Source organism: Pundamilia nyererei, unplaced genomic scaffold (genome assembly GCF_000239375.1).
Source record: "Pundamilia nyererei isolate P.nyererei 1_Seehausen unplaced genomic scaffold, PunNye1.0 scaffold00243, whole genome shotgun sequence".
Classification (NCBI taxonomy): domain Eukaryota; kingdom Metazoa; phylum Chordata; class Actinopteri; order Cichliformes; family Cichlidae; genus Pundamilia; species Pundamilia nyererei.
Genome location: NW_005187644.1, coordinates 192,972 through 212,162, shown reverse-complemented (window position 1 = coordinate 212,162; position 19,191 = coordinate 192,972). Strand labels below are relative to the sequence as shown.

At 39.3% G+C, this 19,191-nt stretch overlaps 1 protein-coding gene across 1 annotated transcript in view; it reads right to left on the bottom strand.

Annotated features, from left to right (window-relative positions):
• Positions 1-1,614: 1,614 nt before the first annotated feature.
• Positions 1,615-19,191, bottom strand: part of LOC102197077 (protocadherin Fat 3-like) — a 206,721-nt gene continuing 189,144 nt past the window's right edge. The window contains exons 21-26 of the mRNA XM_013914977.1: positions 18,899-19,132; positions 17,049-17,295; positions 14,337-14,490; positions 12,932-13,644; positions 12,496-12,609; positions 1,615-3,554 (exon numbers count right to left, since the gene is read on the bottom strand). Of these exons, the coding sequence (XP_013770431.1) occupies positions 2,932-3,554; positions 12,496-12,609; positions 12,932-13,644; positions 14,337-14,490; positions 17,049-17,295; positions 18,899-19,132 (2,085 nt within the window). The 3' untranslated portion in view covers positions 1,615-2,931. The remainder of the gene's footprint in view (positions 3,555-12,495; positions 12,610-12,931; positions 13,645-14,336; positions 14,491-17,048; positions 17,296-18,898; positions 19,133-19,191) is intronic.

Here is a 19,191-nt window from a genome sequence, read left to right as displayed (position 1 = left end):
TTATCTTATCTTATCTTATCTTAAATGATGACTTTGAGAGAAAACAATATCCAAACTGGGACAGCCCTGTGTGAAAAAGTAATTACTCCTTTTTGAACCATTTATTAACTTTGACAAACCATATGAATTGGAAAGCTGAGTTCAGTTTCACTAGCCACGGCAAAGCCTGATTAAATGGTAAATGGACTGGTTCTTATATAGCGCTTTTCTACTCATCTGAGCACTCAAAGCACTTTACACAACTTGTGCATTCACCCATTAACACCAGCACATTTTTCTTAGTGCTTTATAGCTAACATTCACACACATTCATACGCCGATGGATGCATCGGAGAGCAATTTGGGGTTAGTATCTTGCCCAAAGATATTTGGCATGCAGGGGAAGGCAGGAATCGAACCACCAACCTTCCGACCAGTAGATGACCTGCTCTACCACCTGAGCTACAGCCACCCCACTGCCAGACCTCTTGAATCAAGAAGTCACTTAAATAGAATGTGTCTGATAAAATGAAGTATGATAAATGGTATCATGAAGCAAAACATCATGCCAGAAAGAAGCTCTAGAAAAGATGAAAAACAAAGGCATTGGCATCAGTCTGTAAAGGGTTAAAAGGGAATAACAGTGAGATTCATTATCAACAAATGGAGAAAACTTGGACCGATTTTGTTGGAAGGTTCACCACTCCATTTTTATTTTAATAACCCCAAATTGCTCTTGAATGCATCCATCAGAGCATGAATACATGTGGATGTTAGACAGAAAAAGTAGAAAAAGCATAGAAAGAAGATGCTTGTATGAATGGGTGAATGAGTAATGCTGTATAAAGCCCTCAGGTTGAGTAGAAAAGTAAGCATTCAACTAATGTGACCTACCTATAGTGAATGAATCAAACTAGTGTTGCATGATAGTCTTGACTCCCTTCTTGGTTCTGTTTTGGTTGCTTGGTTCTGTTGTGCTACATCTTGAAAAAATTCTAGCAAGAAAACCTGAGTAAGACAAGTAAACTGGAATGACATTTGTATGTGCGGCAGCAATTATGTAATGTAAAACCTACCAATTGACCCTATGTGAAGCAGTATTTAGCCTTCAGTTATGACTAAAAAACACTGATTGCTTTTTTGCATTTGCATTGATTGGATGCTGTAGAAGTAGACACATTCATAACCAATTACTGCCACCTATGTTCAATCACCTACACAGACCACTTTCAGAAACACAGGGTTTCATCAGAACCAGACTTGGGATTCTAAAAGAGATGAGTAAGAAAATTTATTTGTCTGAGAAGCATTATAAAATGCACTGGGATGGCCCAGATACAGACTCAGAGACTAGACTGTAGCTACACTTCAAATGTAGAAGACGACTAATCCTCCACACACGAGGGCATCCTGGTAAAATATTAAAGGATTTGTAGGACACATTATGGATGTGAGAACTATTTTCATAACAAAGACCAATTTTTGCCTATACCATTAACATTGCGGCCCCAAAATAGTTGTACAAAAAAACCTAAACAAACAACAACAACAAAAAAACCCCATAAGATATCATCAAGATATGTTCACAGTTTAAAAAAAAAAAAAAAAACCAACGAAAAAAATTATTGTGCAAAATTTAATTTCTTTAAGATATTTGATGAGGTTAAAAGTCAAAAGTTAATATTTTGTGTTTACTCAGGTTGCATTTGTTTTATTTTATATTTAATCTGAATGTACATCTTAGCATATAGATAGAATTTAGAATGTGTTTCACACAAAATTAAAGAAAGCAGAGGTGCGTGGAATATTTTTTCTCAGCACCTTTGATCCAAACCAGTTCTAAAAATGTAGGAACATATTCTCCTCCATTTCTCAGTTAAATGTATGAGTACCTCAAAATTGAACTGACCTGAAAGTACTTGAGGGAACCGAGGGCAGAGGTTATATAAATGTGTATAAAACTAATGAAATTATAAAACACAAGATGACCATAACTATGAACAGAGCACAATAGTCAGTGAAGGTGGTAAGCATGTTATCCTTATAATAAAACAATACTGGGTGAAAATTAAATATCAATCCCAGGATACCCATTCTATTTAAAAATTGAACATAAATTCTTTATCTTATGTATGCATAACATTTCAATATCAATTTTTAGTACAATTTATTATAATAGATTTTATCATACATTAACAACTACAGCAGCTTTTGGCATCCACACAACAGAATTTAAAAAAAAAAATCATGAAAAATTTAATTTTCAAGCTAAGGAAAGAGAAAGTTTGAAATGTAATTGTCTTTTAAAGATTTGGAGCAGGGAGCATACAGGTGAGGTGTGGATGGGCACATTTTACATTGAAACAAAAATGGCTTTTAAAGTATCTTTTCATACTTTTCACCAGTGAGGTCAAAATACTTTACAGTCTGTACAGTTCAGCACACTACAAAGTTTACAAAGCATGGAGGAAAATTTACATTTTTTAAATTTTATTTTATTGTTTTAAATAGAAAAAAAATTGTCCGATGGGCTTCTGCGAAGGACCAAAAAAAACATACAAATGTGTCACTTAAATCATTGTCCCTTTAGTTTTGTTTGTTTTAAATCTGTCTACCACGTCCATAATCATTCTTTCATGTTCACATTCTCTATCCCATTCTTTTCATATTCCAAGTAAATTCCTATTACAGTAGGAAAATCATTCCTAACTGGTCTACACAGTGGGGTTAGAACTGACAATCCAGTTAATATTGTTATTCTGTTGGTCACAGTTCAGTGAGGTGAAATGGTGATTTTTTAAAAAAAAATTTACTGTTAATGTATATAGTTGTAGCAGTACCTAGTACTGCTGAAGAAGTTTACCTTGCCCAGTCATAACAGAATCCTTTGCATCTTCTATCTGCACAACTGCTATGCTCCCACTGGTTGGTACTCTTGTGCTGTATAGCTAATCACACCTCGGTCTGTTGCTGTGAGTCCGTGATGATGGTCACCCCTCGATGAAGCTCATCCATACTGTCAAAGTCACTGCCATGTTCAGAGTCATCCAGCCCACAGGGGGTTGACATGTCTGAGGCTGATGATGCACCAACGGACAGTCGGATACTTCGGGACACAGAGTCATCAGTGTCCCCATTTCCTGGTGTTCGCCCACTCACTGAAGAGCTAAAAACTTCATTTGGCACCTCCCCAGTGGGTATTTGATGGGGAGGTAGGTACTGGCTAGGGTGGAAATATGGTCTGGCATGCTGATGCCTTGTGCTCAGTGTGCTCTCCTTGGAAAGTGATGTATTGGTAGAAAATGGTGCATAGGGCTCAGTATAATCCTCACCTGTGGGCAGTGGAGGTGGCAGTTGGTCTTGATTAAGGAACTCTTCTTCGTGGGGAGGGAGATAGTCACTGTCGATGTCATAGCCCCCTAGATAGTAATCTGACTCCAGTTCTCGAGTACTTTCGCTAAGGCAAGGGGTCGAGCCTGCTACTTCGTTTCCATGACTTGCCTCGTAGCCTGGCACCTCTTCAATGTCTGAGAGCCTCGGGCTTGGCATCCAGTCTGATGTATCCCAGTGATATGCTAGACGGTAGAAGGGGAAATGGTTAGCAATAATCTGAACTGTAAAAATGATAAAAATTCATTTAAGAGCAAACACTCCAATGTGGAATTGGAGCATGGAAACATGCCTTCAGTAAGCCCCAGATGGGCGTGGTAACATCAACACTACATGGAAGTGTTGAAATTCAGGAATAGGACAAGACATAGTCTATACAAAAAACCTGTTAGGTGTGGCATGCACTTTGCAGATTGGTGTTACAAATGTGACAGCATGCTCAACTTCTTGAAGAATTGGCAGCATACAAGCCATGCAGTCCTTCCCCCAAAGAAATAAATAAAATGACAAAACAAACAATAATAACAAAAACAAAACAGTAGAAATCCATTCAGTTCAGTTAGAGCATTATAAAATATCTTGTAAATTATCTGCAAGGAAGTCATTTAAAAATCTCCTTCTCTCTCTCTATCCATCTATAATGAGACTAAGTATATTCCATGGAAATCGTTTTAGTTTGGGGGATTTTCAGTACACATTTGGACAAACACAAACATACACACATTCTGATGGATGGAATTGGGGTTCGGTATCTTGCCCAAGGAAACGTTTACATGGAGGAGCTGAAGATTGAGCTGAATCAAACTATTAGTTAGTAGACAAGTAGCTCTAATTATGATTTATGGGGCAGATTTGTAGAATAAATTACTAAAAAAAGATTATTTGCCACTACAGTATGTCATTAACCTGGTGCTCTCTCTTCCCAAAAGTATTAAGCCCTATTCCAGCTCTTAAGCTGCACGTTTCTAATAAGCATTTACTTGCCCCACCAATCTACCACATGCTTATTATTATGTTGTTTCTATTCTTTCTCTGTGCTTGTTCTTTGCTTTCCTGTCAGTCAGTGGCAAGGTCAGAAAGGTCAGAACTGGTCAAATAGCTGTCTTGTCCACTGGGGATCACTGGGTTTTTCTATAATGTAGGCTTTGTGTGAACTGGCTCTTAAAATAAAAACAAATTTAAATTATGTTACGGTGTTTCAAAAAGGACTAAATATTTGCTTGTCCAACCACTGTCACAATTTCCATGGCATACACTTCCATTTACTATGTATGTCCAGTGGATTGTTTGATCTTAAGGTCAGCTTTCATACCTGAAATCACAGCAAGACATATACTTACCTAGACTGGTTAATTGTTTTAATGGAATGGAATTTCTTTGGATTAAGAGAAACTTCCTGTCTCACTTCAATACATCGTCTTGAATACGCTTTCCCATGGTATCTGTAGTCCTCTGGCATAGCATAAATATTCATTCTTATCACTTAAGTTTGGCTTACTGAACGAATAATTGACTAATGACTCTGAAAACTGAATTCAGATTTCATTTAAAATGAGTTTAAAAATGCCAGTGAAACACAAAAAAAGATTTCCATGCATAAAAACAGAATACAAACAAAACTTAATGGGAAAACTTAATAACACAAGAACTGGCACAGTAGGGTGGAAAGTAGAGTGGTCACCACCGTGGCCTATTTAGCGCAGCACAAGACAAGCTGTGGAATAACTTATCTATACAAAGCTTTGACCAGAGAAGGAGATGAGGAATTTACCACTGACAAACTATAGGGCTATAGGGGTACAAAGATACAGCAGGTAGACAAAATAATTTCAGTAAGAACCATTTGTTTCTGATTTCGTTTTTAATTTTAATGCAGACCATTTATGAGGTCTGTCCCTGACTATACACCTGATAGATACACCATAAAAATAACTATTGGGAAAGCTTCTTTTATGTCAATGTTCCTCCACAAATGTGCTGATGGTATATAAAGTTGTCACTGGAAACTGTTTCGAAAAGGGCAGTCAAGCATAACACTGGAGAGAAGTGTTATTCTTGTTATTCCCAAATGGAGAAGTGCTGAGGCAGGCAAAGTGAATGATAAAAAATGTTTTATTGGCTGATCCAAAAATTAAAAGAATTCCAGAATTCAAAAAGGTGAAACAACAAAAGGAATATGCAAACTGACAATCAGATAAAAACAAAAGGAAACCGTTTTTTCTCACTACTGTTGTTTTTGTGCATTCTCATCTCTTCTGTCTTCCATACTCCTCCTGTGACCTGGAAATCAATCTCAGTCCACCTTTTAGAATTAATAAAATGTATCTGGAAGACAGAGGAGAGAGAAGACTGCAAAGGTGTATCCTGTATGAGTATGTAGCTCACTTAATTGTGTAAAAAAATATTTGTTGTAAATGAAAAAATACACCTCAAATATGCACTATGAAAAATGTCTGAACCTTTTTGTGTTGACTGTTGCATGTATTTTATTTATAGCCTACAGCATATTTAAAAAAAACAGAGGCTAACCCAAATGCTTTTGAGACAGACACATTTACATACATATAAAAACTAGGTTTCCAAAAAACCCAGTTTTAATATAGACAAAAGGCTGAAAGGTGGGTTTTGCTGTGTTCATCAGTTGTTGTGGAAAATAAAAATTCCAGGGATTTAGTGGTCATTAAAATGTGTTCAGAATTTTTAAATTCATGGTGATTCATCACACTGCTCTCCCCCACATTTGCTGCCTTTATAAGTTAAAAGTATTCAAACTCAGTTGGTACTTTACCAACAGAGAAACGTTACTAGGTATTGATCAAGAAAAAAAGTTGGAGTATCGCAGAGTACTGCCAAAAGACAGTCTTAAGTAAATATTACTAATTCAGAGGAGAATGTGTTCAATGACCACTCACACAAAAAAATTCATTCTGCATAAATTCAAAAACAAAAACTTAAATCTATTTTGTAAATCTTGGTCATGCCATGATTCAAACAAGATGACTATTCATGTACATCCTTTCTGACTCATTGGCTAACAACCTTGCAGTGATAGCGTCTTAGCCAGTGAGCAACCAGTTTTACAGTCAGACTCATCCCTTCTTACCAAGACGGTGTGGAGGCAGATTTCTTTTCTCATGTATTAATCACATATTTAATCATATCACATTAGTTTAGTAACATCACTTTCTCACTTTACTATAGTAAGAGCACTCCTGTCACCAGTTTGCATGCATGTGGAATGTTAACACAGCGAGGCCATTGTAATGGGAGACGTTAAACAGATAGTGGGACTCCTTCTCCTTATCAGGGATGTAAATCCTTAGGCGATGGCCAAGCAGAAAACAAGGTCATAATTCTCTCTGTGAGGGAGAAGGTATAGCCCCCCTGAGAGGGAGTTTGCGTTCTTTGTCTGTGTCTGTATATAAGATGTAAGGGCGGTGGCCACAATTCTAGTGTTTCACTGGGATGCTCTCTCCACATTGCAATGTGTTTATTAAACCTGCTTCAAATGAAGCTCACTGGGTGTGTTGCAGGTTATTGTTAAAATTTCCACAACAAGGGCAATGGTGGAAACACTTTTACAGGATTCAAACTGAACTTCAGAAACCAACGGGCGACGTCACTATAGTACGTCCAACTTTTGGAGGGTAAAACACAGAACAGCCCGTCACAGCCATTACAGGGTTAATTAGTTAGCAAGCTAAGAAATTAATCTTGCTTCATCTTTATATCACTCTGACCATATTAGTTCTAGTTATTGTCACACAAAGAAATAAAGCAATAAAGCTAATTTTATGTTCATTCCCTGTCTTCAAAGTCCTGCATTTGGGCCCTGCTCTGCCTGCCACAAAGCATTTTTATGACAAATCCAATCATCAAAATCTATGTTGTTATGCAGTAAATAGATAAATAAAAATAAGAGCATTAATAGCGTGTGAAACTTCATTTTCCAAAATGCAAGAAATAGAATCTATCCAAAATCTAATTGATGCATGCTAAATCATCCAGCTAAGACAATCCCCCCAAAATTGATCAGAATCAGAATCAGAATCAGAAAGGGTTTATTGCCAGATGTTGAGCAGGTTTACAACATTAGGAAATTGCTGCGGTGCTTCAGTGATTCTGTTCATCTTGACATAGCATTTTCAGTGAGAGAAAAATTGGTCCACCCCAAGGATCTGGTCCCGCAGCACAAACAGAGTAATATTGCCATGGGCCCTGTGTCTACCTGGTTAGCCCAGTGAGACTGTGGAGGCAAAGACGACACAAGAGCTCTCGATTCTCACTCCTGGTTTATCCTTCATCACAACACAACTGAACACTGGCTGTGAGTGGAGCCCATGGACGCAATGGAGGTGCATGAGTATCGTGCCTGACGAAAACAAACGAGAGGAGTCCAACGACCTTGGAACAAAAACATCAGGTAGGCAATGATGCACTGGGCCAGGAACAGTCCAGAGCAATCCATTTTGCAAGAGAATTTGTAAGTTTGTCCGATGTTGACTTACTAATTTTAGTCCTGAAGCCAGTCATTTCATCAAGTTTGTTGGTACTCGAACTGGGACTCCTAGTGCTAACAGTTCTGACAGTTTCTGCGCTCGCTGTAAGTGCTTCAGTGGTATGCAAACTAGAGATGGACCGATCCGATATTACGTATCGGTATCGGTCCGATACTGACCTAAATTACTGGATCGGATATCGGAGAAAAATAAAAAATGTAATCCGATCCATTAAATATCACGAAAGCACCTCACAAAACTTGCCACACGCCGTAACTCGCCTCAGAACGTTAGCACGTCGGAGCAGTATGCATCACGTGATAGAGCGGCTGTGGCATGCGGGACCTGTCGGTGGTCTGGATAGCATTTGGAGCTTCGCTAGCAACCCGGCATTTCATCTCCGACAAAGTTATCCTGAGAGAAGTAAAGCAAGTGTGTAAGTCCATCTCTGAATGTTTGTATAGCATTCCTGCGTTAAGCTTAACAAGCGATATATGGAGCGACTGCCTCTTCTTGCTGCTACTTCAATCATGAAACTGCTTAATGATCAGCTGATCGGCTTTTCTGTCGCGAGTCCGTCTCTCTTCTTTGTTTTTGGCCCACTTTGCACCAGAAAGAGGAAACCAGCGGCTGAACAACAGCAGCACGTTTAAGCTTGATCAGCTGTTGTTAGAATTTATTTATTATTACTTTCTACTCGAGGATCTTTTTCTACGTAGCTGACGGCTGGTAACTGTGCAGGGGCGGATCTAGCAAAGTTTAGCCAGGGGGGCCGATAGGGCATGAACAGGGAAAAGGGGGCAAAAAGACATACTTTTCTTTCTTGATGTAAAATGAATAGAAGTCAATTACTGTATATAGTGACTATTAAGTCTAATATATATATACCCTAGTAAGCTATAGTACTTTTTCCTTTGGGAAGGTACCATCTGTGCAGTCTGCAATTTTGTTGAAGAAAGATGTTGAATCTATTTAATATTTCTTGAAAAATAATTGATTTCTGTGCTTTTTTTTTTTCACACTGCATCAAATTAAGGTTGATTACGTTGATTAAGCATCATGAGGTGGAGTGTGAGGGGTGGTTCCCTATTTTTTATTTATTTATTTTTGTTGTTGCTGGGAGTTGGAACCCTATTAGTTAGGTTGCTTAATATTTACGCTAAGTACTCTTTAAAATACCAGAATAGGGAGGATGGTGTAGGTTTAAGTTTATTAGATTGATCAGTATTGCTGAACTATGAAATTTTTTTTTTTTGCATACAGGTATAACAGAATAGCTTTAGTGTAGTTGTTGTTTTAAACTTGAGTATGAACTTATACAAAATGCAGCAAGATATTTAAAAAAAAACAGTTTTGTTGATTAAAAAACACTATATCGGATTCATATCGGTATCGGCAGATATCCAAATTTATGATATCGGTATCGGACATAAAAAAGTGGTATCGTGCCATCTCTAATGCAAACTCCTTTTTGCACAGTTTGCACAAAAACATGCTTTTATCAAGGCTTCCCTCGGGTAGTCTTTTGAAAAGAAATGTGCCTCTGACCAGTCCTACCAACGCACTTTCTTCTGATTCTTCCATTTTTGTAGCTCTGATGTGTGCATCAGTGTAATCGGTATACCAGGAAATTGACAAAAGCCCCCTTTTGCTTGGAATGCAAAGTGCGATTAAATGCATTATTTTTTTAACATTTTATTTTTTTCAAATTAATTAATCGCAATTAACGTGTTAAATTCCCACCCATATATAAAAAAAACCTGCACTGAAGTATTTAATTTGTTTTAAATATCACTCCAGTTAAATTTCTGACCATTACTGCCTACTCCAGCTGCTTTTATCCTGAACTCCCCCCCCACACCAATTAATTTATTGATATACTGTACCACTGAACTTATTTTAGTAGAACAAGAACACAATAAATAAATATAAATATCTCAGTTTTGAATCACAAATACAGATATAAACTGAAGCCACAAATTAGTTAAAAACCCAATCTATGAAACAAGTGTGCAAATATCACAATACTGCAATAATACAAATCATGTGCGAACATTTAGGCAGCCAGATGTATCTGAGGGCAGGAACAATCAAAGTACAGAAAGAAGGTGCTGTATTTCACACTTTTGGAAACATTTATCTTCACTTCACAGGTAGCTGCTAGCCCATACTGAACTTCGCACATCTATGGCGACCTACCGCATCCCAGAATGCATGGCAAGGTGTACTTGCAATGTACACCTGTTAGTTGGGTTCCAAATAGCAGGTGCTGTTACTTTAGCACACACCACACAGCTTTCTCGTGTGGTCCCAGCATCCTACTCAAATAGGGGAAGCATGACGATGGAGATCAGCTGTGTTGGTCAGCCTCCCCTGACACCACATTCTAAACCCACTCCTCCACCAGCCCCCTGTAGTTGAGCCACAAACTACAAACCGCCACATCATTCTTACTTAGACTGTCTGTGTCTCTTGCTTGATTCAATGTGTACTAGAATACTGCTGTTTTGTCTCTGGCACAGGAAGTGCTAGATTTGTGCCTGTTTTTCTTTTAAGCAATTTTAAAACTCTTCCATATATCTGATTATCCACTCTTTTTGTTAGTTTCAAAATATCCAGCGTTAATTTTATTATCAACATCACTCTCCATCTTGCCAACAATCTTAGGACCCACTGTCTACCTTTAGCTGGGCGCTCCTCCCTGTGGCAATGTCAAAACTGACCACTCCCACAAGATTTGTGTTAATGCAAGACTTATATCGTTCATATATTTGCTGATATGCTGGTAAATTGCATGTATTCTAATATGACCCATACCATGCCAGTTTTGATACAATGCTATTTAAGCTGATTTTATTGAGAACATTTTATTTTGTCTACTTGCTGCAGGTAGATAAATGAAAAGATGAAGAGACAGGGTGTGGTAAAAGAAAGGTGGGGGTCGGTGGGCTGGAAGTCACCTCTATTGAAGGTTTGACCTTGGTCCATATCTGACACTGTCAGATGCAGAAAACAACAAGACACAAAAGTTAATGGCCAGCACTGTGCCATTTAAGGGCAGCTATATGCAGGAATTAAATTCTATCCTGATTAACTTGCTATAAAATAGTGCAGTAGGGACTAGTATCCCATTAGTGGAGTCATCTACTGCTGACCAGTTGGAATGAAACCCTGACAACCTTCAGCTTAATAAGTCACAATAAACTCAATAAACTGATCTAATTACAGTAGGTAGGAGTGTCTGTTAATGAAAGATAAAGTATGCTCCACATAGCAAGAGGACATTCAACTTATAGCTTAAGACACCTCTTTTAGTGAAATACGTCACTTACAAGATTGAAATTAGCAAAGAATGGGAGAGTGAGAGGAGAGACACAAAGTTGATAAGACATGGTACCTTCACTTTCGATTGTGTCGACTGCATCATTTACCAGTCGAATGACGGTCACTATGGAGGCTTGCAGAGAGAGAAAAGGAGCAGATATATAACATATATCTGAAATATAGGCATTCAGATTTGAAAATGCTCATCCTGTTGTCGGTCAAGTGTGTCCTCATGACCGAGTAATTAATTATGGCTGCCCACTACTTTCTCTGATCTCTGCAGAGGACTACCTCACCTGATTACCTGCTGTTTTAATGTTGGGAAGAAAAAGACACACTGCCAGACAAAGAAAATTTATAAAAGCAAAGAAAGTCATGTGGGAACAAGACATTATAAAACTAACATTCTTCTGCTTCTTGCCAGTTTTGCCAGATAAAGAGCAGGTGTGTTAACACCTGTCTTTGGCAAGCACAGGAAAGAAAATGGCAAAATAATTTGTACAACTGGGGAAAAAAATTCCAGGTAATTAACTGATGATTTTAAACAATGTAACTAGCATTTCTGAAGAATTACCATTCTGTGAAGTAAAATTAAAAATTTACTCAGAGGAATCTGTCTGTAAAAAAAACAAACAAAAACAACAACAACACAAAAGCAAAATACACAACTCCTTCACAAAAGCCACAACTACCAATAAAAGTTTGGAAAGCCACCAAAATGCCTTAGCTTGTCTGTGAATGATCTGTCTCACCACTTTTTATATCTTGGAATATCTATCCCACGAATTCCTACACTCAGCAGCGGGTCATCATACGATGTCGCCTCCCATTTAAAATTCTGTATACTTGGAAACATTCTCGCTTGAAAGAAACAATGAACAGCCATATAAAAAAAGACATATTACATTTTCATTTTATGGGACAATGCAGATGACGGTTTAAGTTTCAGTGACAAAATATTATCCTTTTTTTTTTCATTCTCCTCTCATCTCCTGTCTTGTACTCTGACATATACCCATCATTGCCCTCTCTATCCACTGCTACCCACGCTGACAGTGTCTTTCGGTATTTTTATCTGATTATTATTGGTTTTATTTGTTTCGTATAAGAATATTCACAAATATTTCAAAAGCATTTTGTCCCACAGGTGAAACCCAAATGTGACGGGCTGGTTTTGCATGGATAATGGTGAGCAAAACGAATAAAAAGAAGAAAGCAACTCCTGTTGCAACCAAAAGTTAAACAAAAGCAAACTAGAGTATTCAAAGAATCATGAAGCACTTTTCTAATGGGTGTGTCTTACCATTGTCATCACAAGAATCAGACTGAAAGGAGCTCAGTGACTGGACCTCTGAGTTACTGCCTTTGTTGCTTCCTGAGAAACATGTTACTTCTTCTGCCATGTCGCCCACCTTACCTGTAGGAAAAAGTCAGGGGGTAAGGGAAGATTGTAAAGCAAGCACAACTCTGTGTATGTTATGCAAAAACATTTATTAAGACATCATATTTAGGTAGTGCCTTCAGTGGCTCCAGTTGTAACTGATAGTGTACCTGTCCTACAGCCTGCATTAAAAAAAACAAACATCTGGGATTGTTGACTGAGCAGCAAAATACAATTTAATGTTAGTACAAAGCTTCTATAATTCATGAATAAACCTGCATAGTAAACACTGCAATGCCTCAGTAAACCAAGAGTGACTTATTCTAACTAGGAGACAAATTGTATAAAATTCACTCACACTCATCATTATCCCATGGGCTCTTGCATATGGAGTCACAGTCTGAGCGACATGGTGAGACTGGTGGAAGGTTGGGGGCCACGCTGCACACCACCACCCCTCTCCTAGTGGTTCCTGAAAGGATCCTTGGTGACTCAGGGTGAAAGGTACTCATCTCTGTATGTTCCACACTGCGTCCATCTGCCATCTTCTCTAGCGTGGAACGTGGGTCTCCTTGGAAACAGGGCGTGTATGCCATGGGTCTAACAGGGACCTGTGGAGGTCCCATCATCCCACCCCCTCCCAACATGGCAGACTCCATACCTGGCTCTGAGTACAGGTTGAGAGGGTCTCCTGAGGTGCAGTGTAAGGTCTTAAACTGAACACCATTGGCCTTGTTAAGGAGTGCTGCAGTGGCTGGGTCCTGCACCAGAGATAGATTGTTCCGCGAGTAGTTTTTCTGGAAGACCTTCTTGCGGAATGCAATGAAGAGGATGATGAGGGTGATGATGACAAAAAGTACGACAGCAATGCCAATAAGCTCCTCCCTACCAACCACAGCATGACCAGCCTGCATGTCGGGGACAACAACAGGCCTCAGGCCACAGCGCTGACCCACAAAGCCTGCCGTGCAGTTACAGTAGAAGGAGCCGTGAGTGTTGATGCAGGTGCCACCATTCTCACACTCCCCCTCTGGATTCCTGCGGTCACATTCGTTCACATCTTCCTCACAACTGCAGGATAAAAGGATGGAAATAGAATGGAAGAGACCAGTGTGAAAAGCCTGTCAATAAAGAAAAAACTGCACAAGTATGTATCCATATGTAGCCTCACATTAATACCTTTCTCTGATGTTTGTAACCATCAACATATTATAGTGTCATTTATCTTCTAATAAAATCAGAGAGAAGAATGTGTTAAAAAGAGAAAGAAAAAAAAAGAAGAGTCATTTCACCTATAATTAAAATATATGAAAAGGGAAACATTTATGCAGGAAAAAAAATTGCTTTGAAAACTACAGACTCTTCAGTTCTCAAAGATATAGTATTTGAACAACTTTCCAAACTTTGAAATTTTCCAAAAACAAAATTGTCCTAAATTGTAGACACCAGGTGACCACTTTCTAATCTGTGGTCACCCTAATCTCTACGCTGTGAGCAGAGTTACACTTAATAACCAAATGAAAGATAATGCACTAAATGTTTTATGTTTGTCTGATAACTGTTGGATTTGATCATTTGTAAACAACCTTTTTTTTTTCATTATTTTGTTAATGTGACTGTTCAGTGAGCAGCAATAGACCTCTGCTACACTAGGATCTGAATGAAGAGACATTGCTAAAGGGTGTAAGAATGACATTTGTACAGAGTGACTCAACTGTTCAGAATGGTGCATGCCAGGTTTGTGTGTTTTCACTCAGACTTACATCAGGCCCCTGAAGCCTCTCCTGCAGCTGCAAAGAAATGCATTGCCAATGGGCTTACACACACCGCCGTTATGACACGGGTTGGGAACACATGCTGTTATCTCCATCTCACAGTGCCCCCCAGTGTACTGGGGTTTACAACTGCATGAGAACCCTGGGAGACAGACAAAGTGTAAGACTTCATTAAGAACAGATCACTTCTTTTAATGTACAGCACTCACTTCTATACAAACACACACACAATTTTGACCTAAAATAATATCATTTTTAGATTGAGCACTACAGGACTCATTAAAGGTGCTGGGGGCTGGCTTCGATGGAGGTGGGGAGCCACATTATTGCCCAGACTGCCCTGCAGTCATGTATATTGGTCCTCTGCCTCACTCTCCCCTCCTGGCTTTCATTTTATTGCAAACCCTCTAATCCCTCTATATACTTAGATTATTTAAAATAATACATAATTTATTTATATATACACACATATTATACAAGTAAATAGGACATGTGTGTGTGTGTGTGTGTGTGTGTGGGGGGGGGGGGGTAGATCCAGTACTATAGAAGACGTGACTTGTACACATCTAAACAAATATGCAGAAAAAACAGACCCAGGGGATAGCCCCACTCCCAAAAAGGAAAATATACCACCAAGTGGAATATTTCTTACCTAAAGCTGAATAAATATATCTAATATTTATTAACCCTGATTTCATAGGGGAGTGAACTACTTGGGTTGAAAACTATTTGGTAAAAGCATCCTGGGCCTAGCTACGCAACATTGATGTAGTACGTACTTAAATGGTGGGAGTGAGCAGAGTTAATGCAGAAAACTCATGCAAACATGGGAAGAAAACACACTCTAAACGGGACCAGGGACCCTTGTTGCAGAGCAAAAACAACATGCTTCAAGAGATCAACCATCATCCCTGTGGCCAAGAACAACAAGCCCTCATGCCGGAATGACTACCGGACAGTTGCACTGACTTCCTGCACACCACCCTTAGCCACATGAACAAGAAACAGGGTAACTATGTGAGACTGCTGTTTGTTGATTACACTTCAGCGTTTAACACAATAGTGCCCGGCAGACTGTTCACAAAGCTGAGGGATCTAGGACTCAACAGCCGTCTGTGTGCATGGGTGTTTGACTTCCTCACTGGCAGAACTCAGGTGGTGAGGGTGGGCAGGTGCGTCTCCGACGGCATCACCATCAACACAAGAGCGCCACAAGTGTGTGTACTCTCGCCACTGCTCTACTCCCTCTACACTTCAGACTTTATGGCCACTCAAGGCTCCAATACCATTGTGACGTTTGCTGATGACACAGTGGTGTTGGGTGCCAACTCCAACAACAGAGACTACAAGCCCATTATCATCAATGGAGTTCCAGTGGAGAGGGTACAGTCCTTCAAGTACCTTGGTGTCCACATCTCCTCAGATCTGACATGGTCTGCCCACATTCAGGTCTTGTCCAAAAAGGCTTGGCAGCGCCTGTACCACCTACAACAACTGAGGAAGTTCAGGGTTTCTCCAGGGATCCTCAGGACTTTCTAGGCACTGTGGAGAGAATCCTCACACAGAACATCACGTCCTGGTATGGACGTGCTGTGTCAAGGACATAAAAGCTCCTCAGAGAGTGATCTGTACAACATAACGTTGCTGCAGGACTGCTCTCCCCTCCCTACAGGACATTTACACCAGGAGATGCTTGTCCAGAGCAGCTCACATATTGAAGGACCTGTTCAACCCCAGCAATAAAATGTTCCAACTTCTGCAATCAGGCAGTAGGTTCTGCACCATCCGGGCAAGAACAGAGAGGTTCAAGAGGAGCTTCTACCCTCAGGTGGTAGACTAACCTAAAAGTCTGTGGTTTTTGTCCTGGGGTAATATACTAAATCCTATTTCATCTAATCCATACATGGCAGAGTGGTGTGTGTGTGTTAGAAAGAATAAAACAGCTTTATAAGTATGTTTGTGAATCTGCGAATGTGTCTTGCACTAAATGGACCAATAAATTGATCAGAAAGCTCCCAGTGTAGTAGATAAAATAAAGTCCTGTATGAATGTGTGTGAATGGGTGTAATGTAGTTTGTAGTGTGTAAATGATTTATACCAGTCTAATTTTCATCTGGGTTTCGAAACACATACACACATTTTGGGAATTTAGGTGAGTATACACATGCACAAATGCCATGTAATACTGCTAATAACTTCAGACAGGCCTTGCAAATGCACACAAAATAGTGGAAAATATAATATGTATACACAATCCATTTCAGAGAATCATAACCTTTCGAATGAACTTTAAAAAAATAGACTTATCTACTTTATACATCAAAACATTATCAGATTAGCTTTAAGAAAAATGGTTAATGCACACAGCTTTGGTGAAATGGATTGGGATTTATATTTTTAGTCATACTACTTCGAGAAGCACTTTTACACTACAGCGCACACACGCACACGCACACACACACACACACACACACACACACACACACACACACACACACACACACACAATCATTCAGTGCTTCATTATATGTGCAATCACACACTCAGCGGTTGATGCATCCAGGGGTAAGAGTAGTAAGGAAACTAATACCTTAATCTTTCAATGTATACTCATTAAAAGATTGAGATGTCATGAAAGACCTCTGCAGCCTTGTGTTTTCTGAGGTGACTGTGCTGTTTCATTTATTTTCTATGACTCACCACCAGCAGGTAGACTTGTACAAGTAGCTCCGTTGTGACATGGCTGCTGCAGACATGCATCAGGGTAGAGAATGCAACCCAGTTTCAGCTCTGTCAGTCCCACCACCTCTGCATACTGCGAACGTTTGTTCTGCAATGGGAGCTCATTGTTGTTCAGCATTACAGAGTCCAGGCAACCTTGGAATCCATAAAGCACCCGGGGGTCCTTCTGGAATTCCATGAGGCTACGAGAGTTTGGGGGCTGCACCTAAGAACAACAAGGGTTAGGAATTTTGAGTTAAAATGCTTGACATAGTCTGCAGGTACTCCTGTCAGCCTACATAGTAAAGCTTGTAAAAATAAAATGTATTTATTTTTAAAATTATCCTGTTTTCAAGAATTACCCAAATTACACGAGATGAAACGCCTGAACTATTTAAAAACTAAAAATCAGGTATATACTAATTAGTTTTTATATGTTTATTGATTATAGATAATTGAAAAACCTTCTGGGAAAAACCTGGTGTGGTTAGGAGAGACCATCCCACTTTGGACCTGATGCTCATTTCTAGAAATCTGGCCAATGTTCTTAAACCACACAAATGTGACTATCCAGAGTTTCAGCTTCAACTTCCTGTTATCCCCCCAAAACCACATCCACATCCACAAACTTTGTTTCCAAACCAACAAAAACGAACCAAAAATCAGCAAAAACCGATTTAAACATAACATAAAAACCACAAAGGATGAATAATATAATATGCACAGCTTCACCAAAGAGTAAAACAGTGCAATGTGGATTATTAAACATTACATCTCTCTTCTAAGTCCCTGTTAGTACATGAATTAATAACTGATCATCAATTCATTTACTTTGCCTTACAGAAATCTGGTTAAGGTTATGTTAGAATCAAGACCCCCAAGCAAACTAACTGTTAGAGTCCACAGGCTGAGAATGGGGATTGAAAGGTATCCAGTTTATTAATCAACCAAAGACCCAGACAGAGTTTTAATTCATTGAAAAGCCTCACGCTTAGCCTTGTCTACCACTGCTGGAAAACTCAAAAGCCAGTTTTATGTGTTGTTATCTATTGTCCAATTGGCACTCACTCAGATTTTCTATCTCAAATTTCAGTCTTTTTAACTTAGTGATCAGTTCAGATAAAATAATTGTGAGTGATTGAACATTCATGTAGTTACTAAAAAATAGTCTCAGATTTTCACAGATGATATCAAGCTATCACTTGACAAAGCTGTCTTAGCTAATTATAGGCCAATCTCCAACCTTCGAACAGTTGTAAAATAGCTAACTGATCACCACTAGAGCCATGGTTTACTTCAACATTTTCACTCAGTTTTCAAAGCTCATCAAAGTAGAGTAACAGCTTTACGACAGGTTACTGCAGTGGACTCATGTCTGTGTCTATCCTGCTAGACTTACAGCCTTCTTCCTGTTTAAAGGGAGTTTTTCCTTCCCACTCTCACCAAAGTGCTTGCTCGTAGGGGGTTGTCTGATTGTTGGTTCTTCTGAGGCCATGTCTATGCCCTGTCAACAATGACAAGCTCAGAGGGTAGCAGCTTGTTCTTTAAGGATAAACCACTTATTTTTGTTGGTAAATAGAGGGAAGACCTGACTGTGAAGCAAGCTGCTAGAGGTCTGTGGTTTTTACTGTCTTCAGATCAGTTACTATCTGTGAAACACAGCTAGCATTAACAGGTAAACGAGGTTCAGTGATTTAACATTGTAAGGGATGAGTTTCCGTTTGCCATCTGCCCTTGGTCAACATGTCTGGTGTAAAGGAGATGAAGTATGAAAAAGCTGTTAATAACTCCTGTAGGCAGTTATTAACCCTAGGTACTCATGAACTGACCAGTGCTCCAAAGAAGATAGTTGTAGGTAGTCTCTGTACAAATGATGGTCCACGGCGTCGTTCAACATAGCTGTCATCAAGTGCCAAGCTGCTGAAGTTGCGATTCAGTTCAAGTCCAATTGTGTGCCAGCTCCCATCATTGATACGACGACCCGAGATGCCCAGCATGTCAGGGCTGTCATCATTTCCACCAAGGCCACAAGCCAACTGGAACCACAGCTTCCCATCCTCCAACTGCATGGAGACACACACACACACACACACACACACACACACACACACACACACACACA